This window comes from Argiope bruennichi, chromosome 9 (genome assembly GCF_947563725.1).
Source record: "Argiope bruennichi chromosome 9, qqArgBrue1.1, whole genome shotgun sequence".
In the NCBI taxonomy this organism is placed as follows: Eukaryota; Metazoa; Arthropoda; class Arachnida; order Araneae; family Araneidae; genus Argiope; species Argiope bruennichi.
In genome coordinates this window covers 96,055,958-96,076,701 of record NC_079159.1, presented here as the reverse complement: position 1 = coordinate 96,076,701, position 20,744 = coordinate 96,055,958, and the positions used below count along the sequence as shown (strand labels likewise).

Genomic DNA, 20,744 nt, shown 5'->3' with positions numbered 1-20,744 from the left:
ATACTCCGAGTGCAGGGATAAAAATCTGTCAACCTAAATAAATTCTTTTAAAAGGTACCTATTTTCCTTTTACCTAAAACGACACATGTAAAGAAATCCCTATCAGTATCTCATGGTATATAATCATTGGAAAAATATTTATGTGGCTTTTTTCTCTTTTCGCTCTTATGCCGTGCTGTAGATTGACGTAACTCGTCGCTTTTTGCTTGTACATAAATTATGCTTCCCGGGGTGGAATAAAGCGAAGTTTAAAATTCAAAAGTGTCTTTTCTGTCTTCGGCCAAGAAAAACTGCTCAAAAATATGTGTTTACATGCAAATGATTAATGCTATTACAAGCACATGGGTAATACATTTCAAATAGCTCATTGTCTTTTCTTAAAAACGTAATTTCACTTTCTAATTACTCTCGTTAAGTGAGCAAATAATAAATAACTTATTTAAATTTTCAATAATAGAAGAAAATCACTTGATTAAATATTTGACGGTAACAAATATTGACATTATTTTGTTACCACCAAGAAAAAATTGGATAAGAGCGAAAATTTTTACTGCATACAAAAATCTGTTAAATGAAAATCCTCTTCCGCCTTTTTTTTAATCGCGAAATGAATAGGAGCATCACGAAATATCTCACATTAGCATATTTTCGAAATATCTTATACGTCATTACAGCTGCTGAAATTTATATCACTATTTTGAAACATTTCTAGATATAATTGGTTGCTTCTTATGTTTTAAGCAAGTCCGTACAATGTTGTATACTTCAAATGACGTGATAGAATGCTTTAGAAGCAGATATCAAAGATTGTCTTATCAGAAAGATTTACAGTGTCCAAGGCTTCCTGATTTTCTAATTACGGATTATTTTCTTTAATGTCTTCTGAATGTGATAATTCATGAGATGGTAGTTCATGGACTTCTGATATTTCGTAAGCCATATTTCTTTTATAATCGAGTCTATTATTTTTAGATATAAAACTGAAAATCCGTTCTTTTTTTGCATGTTTAAATCTTGTACAATTCCACGCCCCTTGACATATTCCATTGAAATTTAATACACATTTTAATTAGCACCTAGGAAGATTTATTCCGCTGTTTAAACGTTTCTGCTACGCTCTAAAAAGCTTGAAACGATAATTGAAATATTTTGTTTTTCCTTCTTGACTTAAGAATAAATCATCGCACAAAAATTATTTTTGCCGTCTTAAAATTTGAAAATTGCTTTTAATTAACAAAAACTTCATTTCTGTGCAGACGTTTTTCTAATTTTCATCCATTGTTCGAAATTTATTTCAATATAATTAATAACAATTCATATAACCAAGAAAGAACCATTTATCATATTCTCTTAAACTGTTTGGAATATTCAACTCATATAATAAACTTATGGGATAAGTATAATGTTAATCACAAATTAATTTATTTTTTATATATTTTTTATTTGTATGTGTGTTTCACTTTTTCTGACATACATATACGGTTCGTTTCAGTATCCTGAGACGACTACTTTTCGACGATTCTATCTCACAAAAGGGTGAGACGCGGAAGAGTGTGCGCATTTCCGGAATTAACTTTATTGCTAAATATAAACATCTTCTCCTTTCCTCTCATCCCTATTTTGTCGAATTAAACTCATCTTAACGCACGCGCAAAAGCGCGGAGGGTTTTAGAATCAGTTGGCAAAAAATAGAACAAATAAATGTAGGCAGAACTGCGAATATAACTGCTAGTATTTGATAAAGAAAGGAATAGAGATACTCTAAACATATTATATATGTATTAATAAAATATAACAGACATCCCACTAGTAGAATTTTAAAAATCATATTAGTACTCGATTCTCATTTTAATACGATTTTATTTCACTTGACTGGTTTTTTTTCTTTGAAAAGATGGAATTTTGTAATCTATTTTTCATTCACTTTGTACTTGAGTTATGAGATTTTCCACGCTTAGGGACTCTCATAAAAATGCACTATTTTGATATTTTGACTTTTTTGTTTGTGAATCGATTAATTTAATTAAATTTTGTTTTCATGAAATTGGCGTTATCTAGTTAAAAAAATATTTCAAAAGTCCACAATATTTAAAATAAGTATTTATAAATTAGGGGTTAAAAAATAGAAAATAATTAAAACGGTTCAATTCACTTTCCCTTTCAATTCATTAATAAAAATATGGTTTTGAAAATTGTTTTTATTAAGTTTCTTAATTTTAAAAGTAAATTAATTAGGAGATATTATATATTTGTACCAGTAAGGGCTTTCTTCATCCTGTGTGGTATTATAATTTACTTGAATAAAATATCGTTTTTCGATTCTTTCTCATATAAGTCTTTATATCTCTACCGAAGTAAAATTAATAGATATTTATAAGGAAATAAAATTCCAAAATTAAGTTTATATTTTTAATTAAGGCGATTTAAACTAATTATTTTACTCAAACTTATTTATAAAAAATTTACTTTTACGGTTTAATTATATTAATCGAAAAAGTTATTTTTTCCAAGGTTCATTATTGAAAATAAAATAAATTTTTATAAAATTTTACAGATTGAAAAAAATTATGGATATAAAAAAGCAAAAGAATTAAGTATCATACAGCATTGTCTTAAAAAATATTTTTTGATTTTCTATACTGCGAATCCATTTAAGGAACCAGTTCAAAAAAATTATCAAAATTCTCGGGTTTTTATCCGATTGTTTATCAAAAAAAAAAAAAACATAATATTACGGTAGAAGTTTTTTTTAAAAAAATTAATGCTGACCAACGTAAATATTTTATTGCGGCTTGTTAAGTGGTTATACAAATAAAGAATGAAATAAAATAGAAACTATATAAATTAATCTATGTAAACCGAATAGCTTTTCCTTTCATATTGTGATGCAGCTTCCCAGCATATCTGGTTCCATAGGAGGTCCCAGAGCTTGGCGACGAATTTGGCGACTTTGGCGCCAAAATAGATTATACCCGAAACATCGAGAATTTTCCCGATCCGTCCAGTAGGAACCGAGTTACGTCTCGAACGTTCCTGATTGGTTGAGAGGTTTCTAGCCCGGCCTCCTGAGACCTATAAAAGGAGCTGCAGCTGCCGAGGAGTCGACGGTGAATTGGGTCGTGGATTGAGTCGTAGTCGGAATCGACGGTAAAGACCTGGCCTACCAGAGATAAGCGGAGAAGCGACGGAGTGAAGCTAGTGCTGAACTAAGCTGTGTGCTACTGTCTGCAGTAGTCTGTTGTATGCTGCTGTTTATGCTGTTTTGTATGCTGCTGTGTATGCTGTTGTATGGTGCACGTCTTGGCTGAAGATAATCGTCTTCTGTGCTGTATGTAGTTGTCGTCTTTGTGCTGTCCTGTGTGTCGTAGTGTCAATAAACGTCTTATTTTCTACTGTTGCCTGCTGATTGAGCGTTCTCCACACCATATAGCTTCCACTATCCAAACGAACCCGGAAAAATTTCGTAACAATATGTTTTAACATAACCGTTTCCACTCCATTACTCTTTTTCTTACTCTATTCCATTGCAAACACCTATTCCGAATTCTGTCTTTAATATCCCAAATATTTCCTCGATTTTTGAAAATATTAATAATAGGTTTTCTTGTCGAGTTATTAATCTGATGCTGTCAAAAATATGCTTAGAAAGAAATTTTCCTCGCGTCAAAGAAATTTGAATTTTTAAGTGCACCTATTAACTTATTTAGTGTTTCTGATAAGATCTGAATTTATTAATAGCTTCAGAAACCGAGAAAAATATCAATGAATGATTTGATCAGAAAATTAGATTTTAATAATCAATTAATTATCAATTAAGTATCATTATTTTGATATAGCATTTTGTTAATACTTAATGCTGAAAAGTCTTGTGTAAATTCTTGCCAAATTTTTCAGCAAAACGATAACTTTTATTTCAATTCAGATTAAAGATTAAATACGAGTAATATCTTCTAAGTATCAAAACTTATTCGATATACTCTGCTCTCAAAAGAATAAGTATCTCAATATTACGATATAGCGCTGCATTTTTTCTTATGAAACCTTAGAAGAGTGGCAATTTTTTATCAACATAAATAATGAGTTATGGAGTAAAATTAATACATTTAGGGACCTTGAGAAAGATGATCTTAAAAATTTTTCGATATCTTAATAAGAATTTTTTGAGATTGCCAGCACCAAATAATGCACCCTCAATCGGATACAATTAGGCCCAATTAATCCGTTTGATGGAAAGGAAAGAAATATGATCCAATTATCACCATCAATTTTTGTGGGTGAATGTCTATCAGGCAATTATTCTAGGAAGTGACTACAGTGTTCAGACGTTTATAGAAATGAATGAAAATGTATTCTATCTGTGAAACAACCCTTACATAAATATACTTCAATTCATCTTTTCTTTTATTGTAATTTATTGCATTATTTCTTAATCAGAATGTAATAATTTTAATTTTAATTTTCGTTTTTTTATGTTTAAATTTGTACATAGTGATCAAATAACCGCACTTACTTGCGAATGGTCTTGGTTTTTTTCTTTCCTCCCAAATTAAGAAAATATACCAATTTTGAATGAAATGTTATGAATTTTTCCTTTTTTTTTCCTTAAAAGTTTTTATTCATATTATAAGAGAGACTAATTAGATTCAATTTTTAAAAATTCAGCTTTTCAATTATTGTTCCACCAAAATTTTTATACCTTAAAATGTGGCCAGCTTTATTCGGTAAAAAAAAGATAAAATTCCCAATTTTTATCGTACTAATTTGTGATTTAAAAAAATTGGAAACATGAAATGATTACAAACTAGCGACCTTCGAGAAATCCTGTTTGCCTCGAATGTTAATTTTGTTTTATTTCAACTGATTTTTTTTTTACATAATTTGTTATTCATATTCACTTAATAAAGTAATTTTAAACCTCAAATTGTGATAGGCATCTAACTTTTTATAATTTGTACAGGTTCTTTTTATAGTTTTCCTTCACTTAATAAAGTAATTTTAAATGTCAAATTGTGATAGGCATCTATCTTTTTGTAGTTTTTATATGTTCTTTTTATAGTTTTCACCTTGTATTGTTCATTGACTTCATAAACGTTTCTAACAGAGGCATGTTATCGTCAAGCGGCGCGGTACATTTTATGCCCAGCAGCATATTAGCCGCATTAAAACATGCCGTTAAAAAGAATTAAAGATTAACAACCGTAAACTTTCCGCTTATCGGATATATTTTCTAACATGCTTATTATCTCAAAGGATTTTTCTTGCAGATTTCTAAGAAAAATAAGATGAAGAAATGGAGAGCATAATCTGTTTTGTTATGATCATAGCTTTTACCAATATAAGAAAAACATAATTAAATATTTGAATAAATGATGAAAACAATTTGAATTTCATTGCAACAATAAAAATATTATTTAATAATGCATAACAATATTTTTGATAATTTAAAAAAAAACTAAGCAAAAAAATAAATGGCATTCATATTGATATCATTATAAAAACAGATTTTCTTAAATTTTAAGGTAGTGTTTTTAATCACAGCTTTTTCAGCTTTTTTAGTCATTTTCTTGACCGAATGTCACGTACTGCAACTATAATGTGATCAATTTTGATTTAATTTGATTTTAATAGTATAGGATGAGATTCATCGATTTTTAGATCAGAGAGCATTATTTAGTATTTTTGAAGTTCAATCAAGTTCAAATCATATTTTTATGGGTTTTTTTAATTAATGTTGTGTGATATACATTTATAAAAGGAAACGTTTGTGTGTGTATGTGTGTGCATATAGGACATTCTATATATAAAATTCATTTATTTGGACTTAAAATCTTGCCGAATCTGTTAATCACTATTTTTGAGTGACATAGTTTCTGACAAACAAGTTTAAGTCACGCAGCTTTAAAGCCAGGACCAAAGCTCCAACCAAAGGCCTGTACTAAGGAACTCTCTTAAATGTAATTAAATGATCATGTAACATTATAGATTAAGAAAATATTGGTTTCTACAGAATAATGAGATATATATTACACCTACATATCTGTCATGAAAGGGAATAGAACATTAATAACGTTTTTTTTGAGGGGGGGGGATCAGGAGCATTGATATGAAATGATGAATTTATGAGTCAGTAGAATGCTTGCATAGGAACTCAATAGATGGTTTTCAACCTAGAAATTGTGAAATAGAATTTTTCTTTATTTCTCTTGAAACAGAAAGGATAATGAGAGGCAGGTAACTACTAATAATTATCAAGAGGCTATGGGGTTTTATATGAGATTATAATTTCTGAAATCGATCCAGTGGGTGGAGCTGACGAACTCTCACAAGTTTTTATCGCAGACATTGTTTTGTGAAGGCGTGCTGTTTTTTTTATTTCTCTCATAATATCAAGATAGAAAGGTGCAAGTGACAATTGATGATATATCTAAAGGTCATAAAACTTCATATGAAATACGAAAAAAAAAATTTGGCTATCGGAGTAGTAGTTGGGATGAATTCACATGCCTTTATTATTTTAAATACAGATAGCAGATCGTTTGTAATAAAACTTTCTAATTTCATTGACTCGCACTCTTTTTTATGGGCCTTTGTTTTCAGTTATTTATTTTGATTTTTGCCTTCCTTAGTTTACCATTATCAAGAAAAAAACATGTAAAATCATAATTATTTTCTTACTTCGTTATGGTAACTATTTTTGTTTTTCTAGGTTTGATTTCTCAAACATTCATCATCTACTAGCAATAACTATTTATAAGTTATAGCACAATTTTTAACGGTCGCAACTAATAGTAATTTTTATGTCGCTGCAAATTAAAAAATCGCTTGTTCCAATAACTTACAATTTGATTTGAACATTCTTGTGATAATGAGACTTTCTTTCATGAAGGAAAGAATTTCTTCAAAAATTTGTCGATTATTTGCCGATGAATGTCATTTAAAAAGTTCTCAAAGGAGATATTGCCTTTAATAAAAGGAATGTATCATACGAATATGGTAATGTCGTCAGCAAAAGGGCGTCAACACTCATAGCGTTTTGAATTTTAATTATAGGCACGATGTATTCCGTATCTGCTTGCTTTCATACCTTTCTAGCCACTTTTTGCTGTATGTTGGTGATCAAAAGATAGAAATAAAAAATGCTGCTATTTCTGAACAACGTTATATGACTATATGAGTATGAAACAGTAGTGTAGCGAATATGGGACAAGAAGCTGATTCTGACACCAGTCTAAAGACCATAAATGCGTTAGAACTATTAGTGAGTTTACATAAAGTTTTAAAGTGAACCATCACGAGTGAAGCAAAAAAGATAACCCAATGCTCCAGGCATTATTTACATGTGGTCCGCCATTTCAACGATATTGGATATAGTTCAAATCGATGATAAAAACAAAGTTTTTTGTTAGATAATTTAAAGGAAAAAATTGAAAAAATATATAAGAGATCCAGATTAATTTTATGATTCAATTGATTATTCATTATTCTTGTTAGTACCAATTCGTTCTTGAGGCAGGAATTTGTACAAAAGAATTAACAAATTTATTTATAAATTGATAAGAAAGGATGCATCTATGTGTCAAAATGTAATCTAGTCATTAGTAAATACTATCATTCACAATTCTTTTATACTGTTTCTAAAACTGAGGCACAAAACGATACTAAATGGTATAACTTCTACGTTTTTTTAACCGTTTTCTTTTCTTATTTCGCACTACACTTTAGCTGGTAAATTATATTAGACGCTTATATCGATGCCAGGAAATATTGATATACTATACAAGGTCATAGACTGTTATTTTGTAATATTCTGCCTGCGTAATACATTTCGTTCTAATCAACGTGCAGTTTCTTCTTATAAGATTTTTTCTCAATAAACTTGTTCTGAAATACATAATTATCTAAAAACATATGCAAGACCTTCAAAATGTATCTATTCAATTCATGCAAGGCTACGTTTAATAATTCTGTGCACAGCAGATAAACGAAAAGATATATAAATATTATTTAATTTAATGTGTATATCAGTGATGCATGTAAAAACAAAAATACATGTTTCCTCACTTTCAAAGCGAGACGTGATTGCTTTTCTTTTGCTTTCGAAGTATTTCGAATCTCTTGTGAGATCTGTTAAACACGGTGACATTGAGACTTGTGCAGACACTTGAAAAAGTAAAAAGTTAGAAATATCTGTTTTGGGTTAAATAAATGACCTTCGCAAAGGGCACCTTTAAAGCTAATAGACCATGCTTCAAACAGCATGGGAAACCCGTTCATATAGACCTCTATATTATTTTATGAAAGTCTTATGGATTGTATTTATTAACAATAAATTTTTATAACAAATTAAAAGACACATTTCATAAGATTTATATTACTATGATTGTTAACAAGGACTATTTGAATAGTCCTTACAAAAAGTTAGAAAACAGGATAAATAGTATTTATTTTTTTAATATTATCTTCTTTGAAGTTTATTCCAACTGAATTTTTATATTCCGTCCATGTATTACGGTTTGATTTACAGATAGGCAGTTGCTTCGGCAATCGCCTCATTGTTTGCTTTTTTATGTTTTAATATTGGTATTAAAAAATCCAGACTGGGGGGGGATTCAAAAGAGCTTAATAGCATCAATTGTGTAATTTAGTTATTTAGTTGCAGAAATATGAGATCGTATATTATTATGGTATAAATTTTTTTCTGAGGTCGATTTTCCTTTACTTTCTTATTTAAAAAATTCCGAAAAAGAGCCAAAATACTGCTTTTAAAATGTTTTTTTCATTTCAAATAAATTATATACCACGAACTCCTTAAGCTTGTGTACCTGAAGGAATGGTTTTCGTTTTTTAAGTGTTCGAATTTGAAAAAAAGAACACAGTTCTGGTCAATTTAATTAATGTCGATGACTCTTACTAACAGAGTTCAAAATATGATCTGATAGATTTTTTTAACACTTATTCCACTCTTATTATCATGAAAAATATCAAAGTGAGGGAAAAAATATGTAACAGCAATTTTATTGATTTCTCTATTAAGTCGATTTTGTAATTCTCGGTTTGTTAACAGAAGTTTGCGCCCGGATATATTACTAGATGAGAAGAAGAGAGGATTGCAGAAATACAAATTAACCTTAGATGAAAATTTTTGGTTAAAAAGTTGTAAGTATTAAAATATCTATAAAATAAGCTTCAGAACAATATAGTATCTTAATTAGACAAGAAGTAAATTTTAAAAAAATTGCATATTTGGAAATGAAATGTGTTAGTATTTTTTAATCTGATAGAAAATTTCTGATATTCTACTTATGTAGACGTGATATTTAGAAGGGAATAACTGGTAAGGGAATAATTTCAGATCGATATCTGAATTGTTTTTCCAAAAATTTGATTTAATTGAAAATAAACAGGTTTGTCGAGAAGTGCCTGTAAGTACTTTTGTATCAATCAGAATTCCCGTACTGAAAATAATGCTATTCTAAAAATGTTGTTCTTCCATTTTAAATGATACCATAATTGTCAGTTTTCTAAAAACATCGATGAAAAAAATGCTTTGTCGTGTCAGGCTTAGTAATTGAGACAAAATGTTAAATGCAAATTAAATTTTAAAAACTTTTTTGAAAAGTGGCTATTATAATAACATTTGCAACCGAAAATCAACACTTTAAGGATAAGATTATTGTTCAATATCCGAATTCTGATAAATAGGAAAGCGCTTATAGACATTTTTCGATAACTTTTTTTACAACATTATATTTTAAATAGAATTGCAAAAGTTTCGTTCAAATAAAAAAAAGATGAAAAATATTTTACCCAATGTGCACTTTTTAAAAATTTACTCCTGAGTTAATTAAGATATTATGTTTTTCTACAACTCATTTTGTTAAGTTCTTCTTTAATATTTACTTTTTTTAAATTTAAACTTACCTCATATTAATAACTCTTTTTTTTAAATTAAAAAAAAATAGTGTTTCAACTTCCACCTTCTCTCTCTTCTTTATCCGTGTTACTTATTTTAACTTACAGACTGCTTTGGATTGCTAGCTCAACATCTTAAAATAATAAAATTTACTGTTATATAATTTACAATATCAGAGTACAACTAAGCTAACTCTCGATTGGAATGCATTCGTCCTCTGGCTGCGTTGCGCAACAACTTTTAATCAAATTTCATCTCTCTTTTTAAACATCGCCAACATTTTTTTTATTGCATCCAACTGATTTTAAAATTGCGTGACGGTCGAATGTATGTTTTATATTGCATCAAAGTTAAAGAATGTTTTACACCCGCAATATACGCTAGACTTCTAGAATAATAAATAGCTTTGAAAATCATATAAATTTAGCTACATTTATTAATAAATTATAATCTATTTTTAACACGCCTCTTATTTTATTTTATATATTTGAATACTCAATATGTTTGAGAGAAAAAAAATCGATTTTTGAATATCGATTTTTAATAGTGCTCAAAGGTTGCGTTTTTTTGCGTACTAATGAACAGAAAAATAATGAAAAAAATCATACTTCGAGAGGTTATATTTCTCTCTGTTTCATTTGAGCAGTCATAACTACATGACCAGTTATTGTTCCGAAGATGGTGTGTGTGTGTGTGAAGGGGAGTATGTAAATTTATGAATGATCGATCTAAGGATTTTTCCGATTATAGTAACAAAATATTATTAAATTTGAATCATTTATGGTAAAATAGATAATTAAAAACTTAGGAAATGTATAATTTGCTCGAAGTCAGATAAAAAAGAGACATGAATATAAATTGTATAATGAGATTTGAGACGTATGAGAAACACTGGGATTTTTCATATATTTTAAAAACATTAATTATTACAATTTTTACGAAGTAATTTAAAACATGAATTGCAAGTATTTCTTTTTTATGCTTTTATATTTTCAATCAATAATCTGATTTTAATTTATGCTCTATCAATCGTAATAAAACACAGATTTTTTTTTATTTTTAGTATTAAATATCAAGTATTTTAATTAATTCTTTAAACATAATTGAAAATATGATATCTATTGCCACATATTTAAAAATTGTTTTTCAAAGGGTACTTTTTACGAATTATTATATATATTTTTATGAAATATAATGCATGGCTGCCTTAGCGAAGAAAGCAGTCGGCGTTAGCTTGGTTCCGTCTTTTGTGTGCACTTCTTTTCGCATACATTCCTCCCAAAGGGGTTGAAAGAACCACCAGTTCTTTAATTGAATAAAATATGTTCTTCTTTCACCTACAGAATATTTTGTTGACTACGATAACATAACATGACAGTTGAATTCCAAGTGGACGCTAAAGGCAAGAATCTCAAATATTAAATCTGTAAGAACTTTTAACATTTTCACAATAAATTTTGATACCACAGTCTACGTTGAACTGACAGATTGGATAAAATATAAGCTGTCACTTTCGGCAATGATGAAGAACAAAAGAGACTGTTTCGTCGGTTCTGTGAGATAAAACTCTGCCGAGTTTGATTTTTAAAATTTTCCATAGCCTGTACACTGGCAATTGAAAAATGCATCAAATTAATCGAAAAGTCTGAAGAAAAAGTGCATAGATAAGGGAAAAAAAGCGATGACTACAATAGATAAACCTTACTTTTAGAACCCATAGTCCCAAAATTTTGAAAAAATCTTTTATTAAATTTAGAAAAAAAATTTTATCAAAGAGAATTTAAAACATTATTTTTGATTAGATAAAGACAATTTAATACAATATAATTGACTGAATGGAGTATCGGTGGAAATTAAACTGCAACTATCTCCTCATCTTGTGTTCTGTGTCATTTCCTAAAAAAATTGTGCAATGACCCAAAACCTGCAAACTAATGTACTTTTATGAATATAATATATAAAATATATAAAATCATTAATATTAAAGAATTATCCACAAGATATGAATTCTAATTTATTTTGTGTGTAAGTTTTTTTAAATGTAGCAAATAGTTTATAAATATATTTTTTATGTTATCAAGCACCTAAAATGAAGTTGTTCGAACCTATTATAAACCAAACAAAAAAAAACTCGTAATCTGTGTAAGTTTAGGGTAAAAGTAAATGTTTATATTTTTTTATTTTTTGCCATACTTTCCATATATATGGTCCTTTGTGCAAGTAAAATATTAGATACATATTTTTTCAACAGTTTCCCATTGTTTAGCATTGAAAGACGCAAATTCTGAGCCCTATTAGAATTCGATATACGAAAAATCGAATTTTTTTCACTCTACCCTAATGTCTAACCATCTGCCATGTTTGCTTGTAGCTCTAATATGAGGGAGAACTATTGAATATTCATTAGCCATTGAATGAAAAAAATATCCTCGTTTAAATCTCAAACGCATTTAGACTACTATTATTAAACCTAGTGAAGTATTTTGTTGAAAATGAAGCATAAAAAAGCATTGAAAAACATGAGAAAATAAATGTTTCTTTCAGCTTAATTAATCCTTTTGACAGAACAGCGACATCTCAAGGTGATGCAACTTGTTATGCCATGTTGCGTCACGTTTATTTCAGTGTTTCAAGGTCCCTCATTCGGAATTCCTAGAGTGCATTGTACTTTAGACTGCACCGATTCTTTGAATGTTTTTAGGATTTATAAAAAAATAAAGTTTATTCCGTTGGATAAATTTTTTTTATCAAAAAATAAATTTTATTCAGAAAGAAATCAGTTTATCGTTCCTTTAGCTTAGCCAAACAAAACTTTGTGAAGGAGGTTGTAAACTATGTTTATCTATTCGTATAGGCTATGCTTATCACGTGTTATTATTTTGCTGATCCAAGATTAGTAAAAAAAAAAAAAAAAAAATCCTATTAAACAGCAACTTAATGCTCATATCCGTTTCAAGCAAATTCAGGTTTTAAAAGGCAAAATGCCAAATGATAGCATGAGAGATTTGTCAAATCAGAAATCTAGGGCAATGAGTGATTTTTAACCTATTTAAGATGATTTTGGCATCAGATTACTCTCTCGAATATAGGTCTTTCTATAGTTATTTTTCTTTACTCTTTTTATATTTAAACTCTTTCATTTAATTTGATTTGTTTCAGATAGCATTTTGCAATCGCGTTTTCATTCAATCTCGAATATGTGAGGGTCTCTAATATATATATATATATATATATATATATATAGAGAGAGAGAGAGAGAGAGAGAGAAAAGAAAAGACACTTTGAATTTTTAACTTCATTTTATTCCATCCCGGGAGGCATGGTTTATGTACATGCAGAAGCGACCAGCATATTAACACAGAACAACACAAGAGCGAAAAGAGGAAAAGCTAATTAAAAATTTATCCCCGTGATTATATACTGTGAGATTTTGATAGGGATTTCTCTTCATGTGTTGGCCCAGGTAAGGGAATCATAGGGATCTTTTAAAAGAATGTGCTTGGCTTGACAATTTTTTATCCCTTTACTCATTTATATCACCCATTTTTTTATCCCTTTATATACCGGGTGTCCCATAAATTTGTAAATACTTTAAAAATTCATAGAAATTGAAGGACTGGGTATATTTGAATGCCGTTTGCGAAACTATTGTTCTCGTAAAGGGGGATTTTTTTTTGATACAGAAAAAAAATAATAATTAAAAAATTTGTCAATAGAGGGCGCTGCACACAAGCAAATCAGTGGAAATATGCAAATTAAAGTCTTATGAAAGGCAGAGTGAGCGATTGACACATCATTTCTAAATGTTTGCATAAAGTTTGTATTAAGATGTTGACACTGGTGGATAAAGCACTATTGGTAAAGTTGTTTTATGTCAGCAACTAATCGGCGGCTGAAGCCTTACGAAAGTTTAGGACCCAGGAAAGATTGAAGACAGGTTCAGGTCCGATCACTCCTGCTGGACTTGTTTCCCTAGTACGCCGTTTCGAAGAAACTGGAAGTTTGTGTCATCGGCCGCGGAGTGGTGCACCTGGTTTAACAACAGTCCGTACCCCCGATGTCTTTTCGCAAATGGACACGCTAAGGGAACAGTCTACAAGTGCAGTCAGTTGCGCACGAGAAGTGGCACGAATAACTGGTATATCAAAGACTTCGGTGTACCGTATCCTTCATGGTGTATTGCAATTGTACCCATACAAATTGCAATCGCTACATCAGCTCTTACCAAATGATACAGCTAAGAGATTGGAATTCTCAAATTGGGCTTTGGCGAAAATTGAAGATGATCCGCGATGGCTGCTGAAAATATTGTGGACAGATAAGGCTCATTTTGCTTTGCATGGAGCAGTTAATACCCATAACTGTAGAATATGCGCACATGAGAATCCACATGCTTACACTGAGAAGCCCCTGCATTCACCACGGGTTACTGTTTGGTGTGGTTTCACTGCATCCATTATTGTAGGCCCTTTTTTCTTTGAAAAGCCCTGTAAAAAAGCAGGATGGAAGACATGTTCAGTTAATGGAACAAGTTATTTAGAAATGTTACAGAAGGAAGTGATACCGTCCTTATTAGAACGCGATGTCCTTGACACAGTGACATTCATGCAAGACGGGGCACCTCCTCACATCGACACCGAAGTGAAGGCATTTTTGAGAAGAACTTTTACTGAAGAACGGATAATCAGCCGTCACTTTACACATGAATGGCCCCCACGCTCACCAGATTTAACACCCCTTGATTTTTGGCTATGGTGTTACATTATGTCTCGGGTGTACCGCCATAGGCCAACTTCGTTAGTGCAGCTGAAGGAAGCCATTCGCCACGAAATCTCATGCATTCATCCGGATATGCTGTATGATGCAGTTATCAGTGTTGTCTCCCGCTTCCAAACTGTTATTTGTGGTGATGGCGGACACATAGAACAAGTACTGTAGTACTGGTGTGATACGCATGTAAACAATTGCTTGCATGCAAATAAAAGTATTTTTCCCGTAGAATTGTATGTTTTGCTTGTGCTTAACGCCCTCTATCGACAAATTTTTGAACTTTTTTTTTGTATGAAAAAAAATCCCTCTTTATGAGAATAACAGTTTCGGAAACCGCATTAAAATAAACTCATTCCTTAAATTTTTATGAATTTTTAAAGTATTTACAAATTTATGGGACACCCGGTACATATATATAATTTTATAATTAGTATTTTCTAACTTTTAATCTTATGTTTTTAATTTTAGCTTAAAAAAAGACAACAAAGACCGTATTGGGATAATTAAACCGTATTGTTATATACGAAGTATATAAAAAGAAAGTAATTTAATCATTAAAAAAATCGAGCTCGAGATTTTTGACGAATCTCCATGTTTCAAACTTGAATTCCAAAAAACATTGTTGGTATTAGGTCTCTCTGTCTATCTGTCTGTCAATACAATTTCTCGAAAAAGTTTTTAAATAATCGTATGAAATTTGCTATATGGATTTTAGACCAAATTGTTGATTTCTATCAAATTTTTGAACCAAATCCATTCTATTAAAATCTGTCTCGTTGGCTATTCAAGTACAAGTGAACTCGGTAATCTCAAATCTTAAAGAGCTAGATAGATAAATTTACATAGACATACATAAATGTACATAGATTGAACATCTAAAATCTAGACTTTTACCAAAATTTTGAGCCAAATCTGTCAAAGGATTTGTTGGTCTTTACATCCGTATATATGTAATGAAATGACTTAATCAATGAAATTCAGTTTGTGATCTTGTAATTACAAATGTAGTCCCGTGTAAAGTTTTACTTTCAATCGATTGGGAAAAAGGAGTCCAAAATACATATTCGAATGGCATATTCAATAAAAATACTTAACTCACGCCAAATAATTTTGTAACTATTATTCGCCAATGTCATACAAGATATTCTTGGCATTACCCTAGACACACAATTTTATATGGGGTGAGAGGGATAAGACATTTATTAGAAATTTATTCCTGGAGAAAGTCTCAGAGACACCAAAACCTCAATGATGTCAGAATATACAAACTGAGAATCTATAAAGCTTCGTTTGAAGTTGTATTTTATGTTTTCGCTGTTGATAGTAGAGGCAGCCTTTAAATGTAAAATAATTTTTATTAATTTTAGTAAAATCCCTATACGATATTTCTTTATCATGAGTAAGAATTCCCCCAATAACATTGAAGAAAATTTCTTTGACAACAAATGATCAAAGCATCTAAATTGCTTTAGAAATCTTACCTACTTTCTCACAAATTTTGCAGATTTTCTGTAGAGTTTCGTTTAAGTGAAGAAAAAGTTATGAATTAGTTTCAAAGGTGATACTTTATTACTTTAAATATTAAATTCTATGGCTGTTACTCAAAAGTCCTCTAAAAATTGTACTATCCTTTCAGTTTTTTAACACGATAAATTTAGATTTATACAGACTAGATTTCAAGCTCATTCTGAGCTAAAATCAAGCTCTGATTTCAACTCTAAAATCAATTCTAAATTCAAGCTCATTTCAAGCTAAAATTTGTTGTAAAATATTTTGATATTTTTAAACAATCTGATGCGCAGATTTTCATTTGTATTGCAAATCATCAGTATTTGGTAAAACCTAAATGCTCTCATTTAATTTAGTATCTCGATGGCCACTAATAACCAATGAGCATAAGACCATTTAAAGACACCAACTTTGCATTTCCACTGAATCCTATAGTATAACTTAATGTATCTATACGAGAAAAATATGCCTATAAATAGAGTAATTCTTTCGAAACTTTGATTGTATTAACTAAAATTGTGCTAGTCTAAATAGGCTATTGCCCTGTTAACAATATTTCATATTAATTAACTGAAGTTGCAGTAGAAAATATCATGCATATCGATAGAGTGTTTAAGAAATAACATAAAAAATATTTGTAATACATTTTAGATGTAAATATATAGTAACATAAGAAGATTTGTTTCCTTGCATTGGGATCTTCACTAATCATGATATTCTCGAACATTCAAAACAAAATCAATCAGTGAAATCGTATTGGAATAAATGGAAAATAATCCAATCGAAATACAAAATAAAAATAAAGCTGGAAGAAAATATTACAATAACATTCAATGAATCATTTCTAGTTTCAATAAAATTTGTGATTCGTTCACCATTTCCTTTTCTTAATTGATATATCTTAATATTCGTTTTCCGATCTTTAATTACATTTTTAACCATTCAGACTTTAATCGTTTTCAGTATGTTTTTTAGCTTGAATAATCCTGTTTTTATATTAGGCAAGTTCTTTCTTTAGAATGAGATAATGCGATGCAGAATAATAATGAATCACTTTTTTTAATATTGTTTTTAAATTATATTAATAAGACGAAAAAATGGTAGTTTGTTTCTTGTATTTTTATCATACCCTTTTTTTTTAAGTTTTTTTTTTTTTTTTTTGAAAATATGTTCTTTATAAAATTTTACAATAAAAGCCATTTAAATTGTAAGTGATAAAAAAATGATCGAACTCAAAATAAGTTATAAAAAGTCTTATACGATTAAATACTAATTTTTTTAAAAATCTATAATTTATTTTCTTTTTGACATTGTGAAAGCTAAAAATAATCATTGAAAAATCCTTCACGTAATCCTGAAGGTTGTGAAGTCTTTTTTACACTCCTTGAAGTGACGTAAATACTACGCAAAATGCTTCAATCTCTGGGTGACCTTATGATGCTTAACACTCATAATTAGCATCTGCCATCTGATATTCCAGTTATAAATTGGATAACTCGTTTTCGAGTATTTCTTAAATTATATATAAAAATGAAAAGTATTTAAGCTATTTTTGTGATTTTATGTAGTGAGTAGAATACATAACATATCTCGTTGCCATTTATTTTGTTTTGATTTTGAAAAATACACAAAGTTCGATGATGATCATGTTTCTGCTTGACGCGGTATCTTTTTAAATATCTTACATTATTTGAATCCCCTTGTTCAATTAATTAACTACTTAGCAGTTTATAAGAAGGCTGTCATGGATTTGGAAGAAACAATGCATCCAGAGGTAGCTATTCCTTTTTTCATATCTTTAAATGCACAAGTTGTCCGACTATTTTCTAAAAAAAAGTCATTTTTTATAATTAGATTTAAATTGTTCAGTAACTGCTTTTAAATGAGATGCTAGAATATAGACTAGAGGAAATTTAAATATTTCTGACATTTACTTTTGCGGCTTAAAGCTGAGTTCCGATTTTTTTTTTTTTTTTTTTTCTTATTGCAAAATTTACAGTTGATTTCTGTTTAGATGTAAATGCCTGAATAAGCTGCTTTTAATTTCCAAATAACTTTATCTTTTTCTTATGTTTCAGTACTCAGGTGAAATGTTTATTTTCCAAATAAATCTTTTTCTTTAATTCGACTAAAGCTGTTAAGCTATTTAAATTGTGGCAGTGTTAAAAAAGAGACTAAATGAAACTTAAATCGAAAGTGTTTCTTGCATTTAATTTTGGATACTTAAGTTCTGTCCCTAATATTTTTTCTGATTGTAAATTTTGCAATTTTTTCTATGCCAGTTTCCTCTTAAATTCCTCTCCTTCAACCCTTTGGATATATTTGACGTATCAGAACGTCCTGTATTTGTTTGAATTTATGCTTCAATTTTTTTGTAATGCTAATTAGCTTAAATTATTTCAATATCATGCAGCAGTATATATTCTGAATAATATGAAATATATCAATTCTTACATAAAATCTGCTACTTTTTCCTGTTCAAAAAATTAAATGGGCTCCAAATATAAATGACGCTTTCAAATAAATGTGTAACCAAAGGGTTAATTATGTTTTACTGTAAAACTATTTCAAATGTACAAAAGTCAAATACGAGTCTAAATGAATTGTACGATTGATTGCTAAATTTCTTTGTGGATTAAAAATCTATCATAATTTTGTTTTCAGATTATAGCTTAGTTATAACGTGTCAAAATAACGTATGCCCAAATTTTTCAAAACAGTTTATTGATAAAGCACTTTTTTGGTCTGTTTTCGAATTATTTTATGTGCTATATGGCTGTTGCACATTGCCATAAAATACCATATATCTCTAGTGATACCAGATGCTGCATCTAAATTTCATATTATTTTGTTGAATGAATTTTTGGTTTATCAGTACCTCATATAAAGGTTATTTTGGGACTCACCTAGTAACTTTCATCTGTGATCAGGTGACGAAGATATCGGAACCGGTACTTTCATCTCCACCATTCCACGCCAAATCAGAGGACGGACGTTTGACCCTCAGTGCTGTTTTAATTTAGTGTGCCGAAGCAGATGCAACGGATCTTCAGAAAATAACGTTTTGGATAGGGAACACTCTGATTCCGAAACGGAAATCTTTTCACTCGAGCTTTTTTTGGAAGTTTATTTAAAAGTGTATAAACTTTCTACGCTCTCTATCTTTATAGGACAAAATGGAAAATGATGTGCTAGAAAACAGACTTGCAGAAATTCCTTTCAATAGTAATGAAGAAGGCTGCAGTTGTCCAAAGAATCGCCGGAAATCTAAATTTTCTAATTGTCATTTGTCAGGTGAGTCTGTTATTATTATTTAATGTATATATCTGCTATTCAACAACAGCAATAATAACGAAAGTATCAATCTGTGATTTGAATTTAAATTCATTATTCTATTTTTGCTAAAAGATCTTAATTTGTAAAATAATAAATATGTTTGATAAAAATAGTTTTTAAAGGCACATTTTTATTTATATGCTAAAAAATAATAGATTTATTTTATTTTTTCTACTTTTAAACTTTGATTTGTGATTCTTTGTTTTAAATATTGAAAATCTTTAATTTTTTTCTCAAACTCGTAACCTGATGATAACACGCTTATGGATTCGAAATTAAATTATTCAATTAACAGATTAAGTTCTGTAATTACTAAAATGCATTATCATCAAGAGTATTAGTTTACAGAATTTCGGAACACTGCAAATGAAGAAGCGAGTGAAAAAATTTGATTACTAAATTGCATCTTTACAAAATTATTCAAGTTCAATTAATTTTAATATAGAATTAAAGAAAAAATATTACATCATAAATATAATCAAAGTAAGATTTTAATTTAAAATAATTGAAATTAAAACCAGAAGAGGTCTACATTTTTTTCCTATATTCAGCAAGTTTTATTTTTATAATTTGTTATTAAAAATAACTATTATATGTTGTACAAATAAAGGTTTTGGGTTAACATTTTAAAATACCCTTTAAAGATATCCCAAATTACACTTTCTATAATTGTTATAGCTATTTTTTATTTCATAATTTTCATGTTTTTGTTGATAAATTCGAAAACTATAATATAAAAAAAACTATTTTTATGTCATTTTAATTTCTTTTAAAAATTATATTTTGAAAGATGCTAATTTGATCACTTTGTTGTTTTTTCTTTTGTTATCGTAATAATTTATTGAAAATTAATTTCAGCCATCATTTGAGCACATTTAAATATTTTATACATTCACTGGATGGAATAACAATGCACTTATATATTTTTATGAATATTTTATGAATTTATTTCATTGTGATATTATTTCTTCAACACAACGTATAATATTTTCATTCAACGTTAATTATCCTCGAATGTTATAAAAAGTTTTTGTAATGCGTATTTGAAATTCATAAAGTAGTTAAGAAAATTGGACGAATTCTTAAGAAGAATGCATTTTTTATTAACAGATATAATTCAGAATTTGATTAAAAATTCTGTTTAGAAATCGTTAAAAGGTTCAAAATTGAAAGATTAATTCTACAAATATAATTTAGAAACTATGATCATTTGATC

General features: G+C 29.1%; 1 protein-coding gene across 3 annotated transcripts in view; it reads left to right on the top strand.

Moving 5' to 3' along the window:
* Positions 1–20,744, top strand: part of LOC129983879 (putative inorganic phosphate cotransporter) — a 79,863-nt gene that overhangs the window by 26,911 nt on the left and 32,208 nt on the right. The window contains exons 1-2 of one of the 3 annotated variants that reach the window (XM_056093557.1): positions 17,741–17,966; positions 19,363–19,486. The exons of 1 other annotated variant lie outside the window; for it this stretch is intronic. In XM_056093557.1, coding sequence (XP_055949532.1) covers positions 17,937–17,966; positions 19,363–19,486 — 154 coding nt within the window. In that variant the 5' untranslated portion in view covers positions 17,741–17,936. Of the gene's footprint in view, positions 1–17,740; positions 17,967–19,362; positions 19,487–20,744 lie in introns of those variants that run through there. One more of the 3 variants, XM_056093558.1, reaches the window with a different exon arrangement.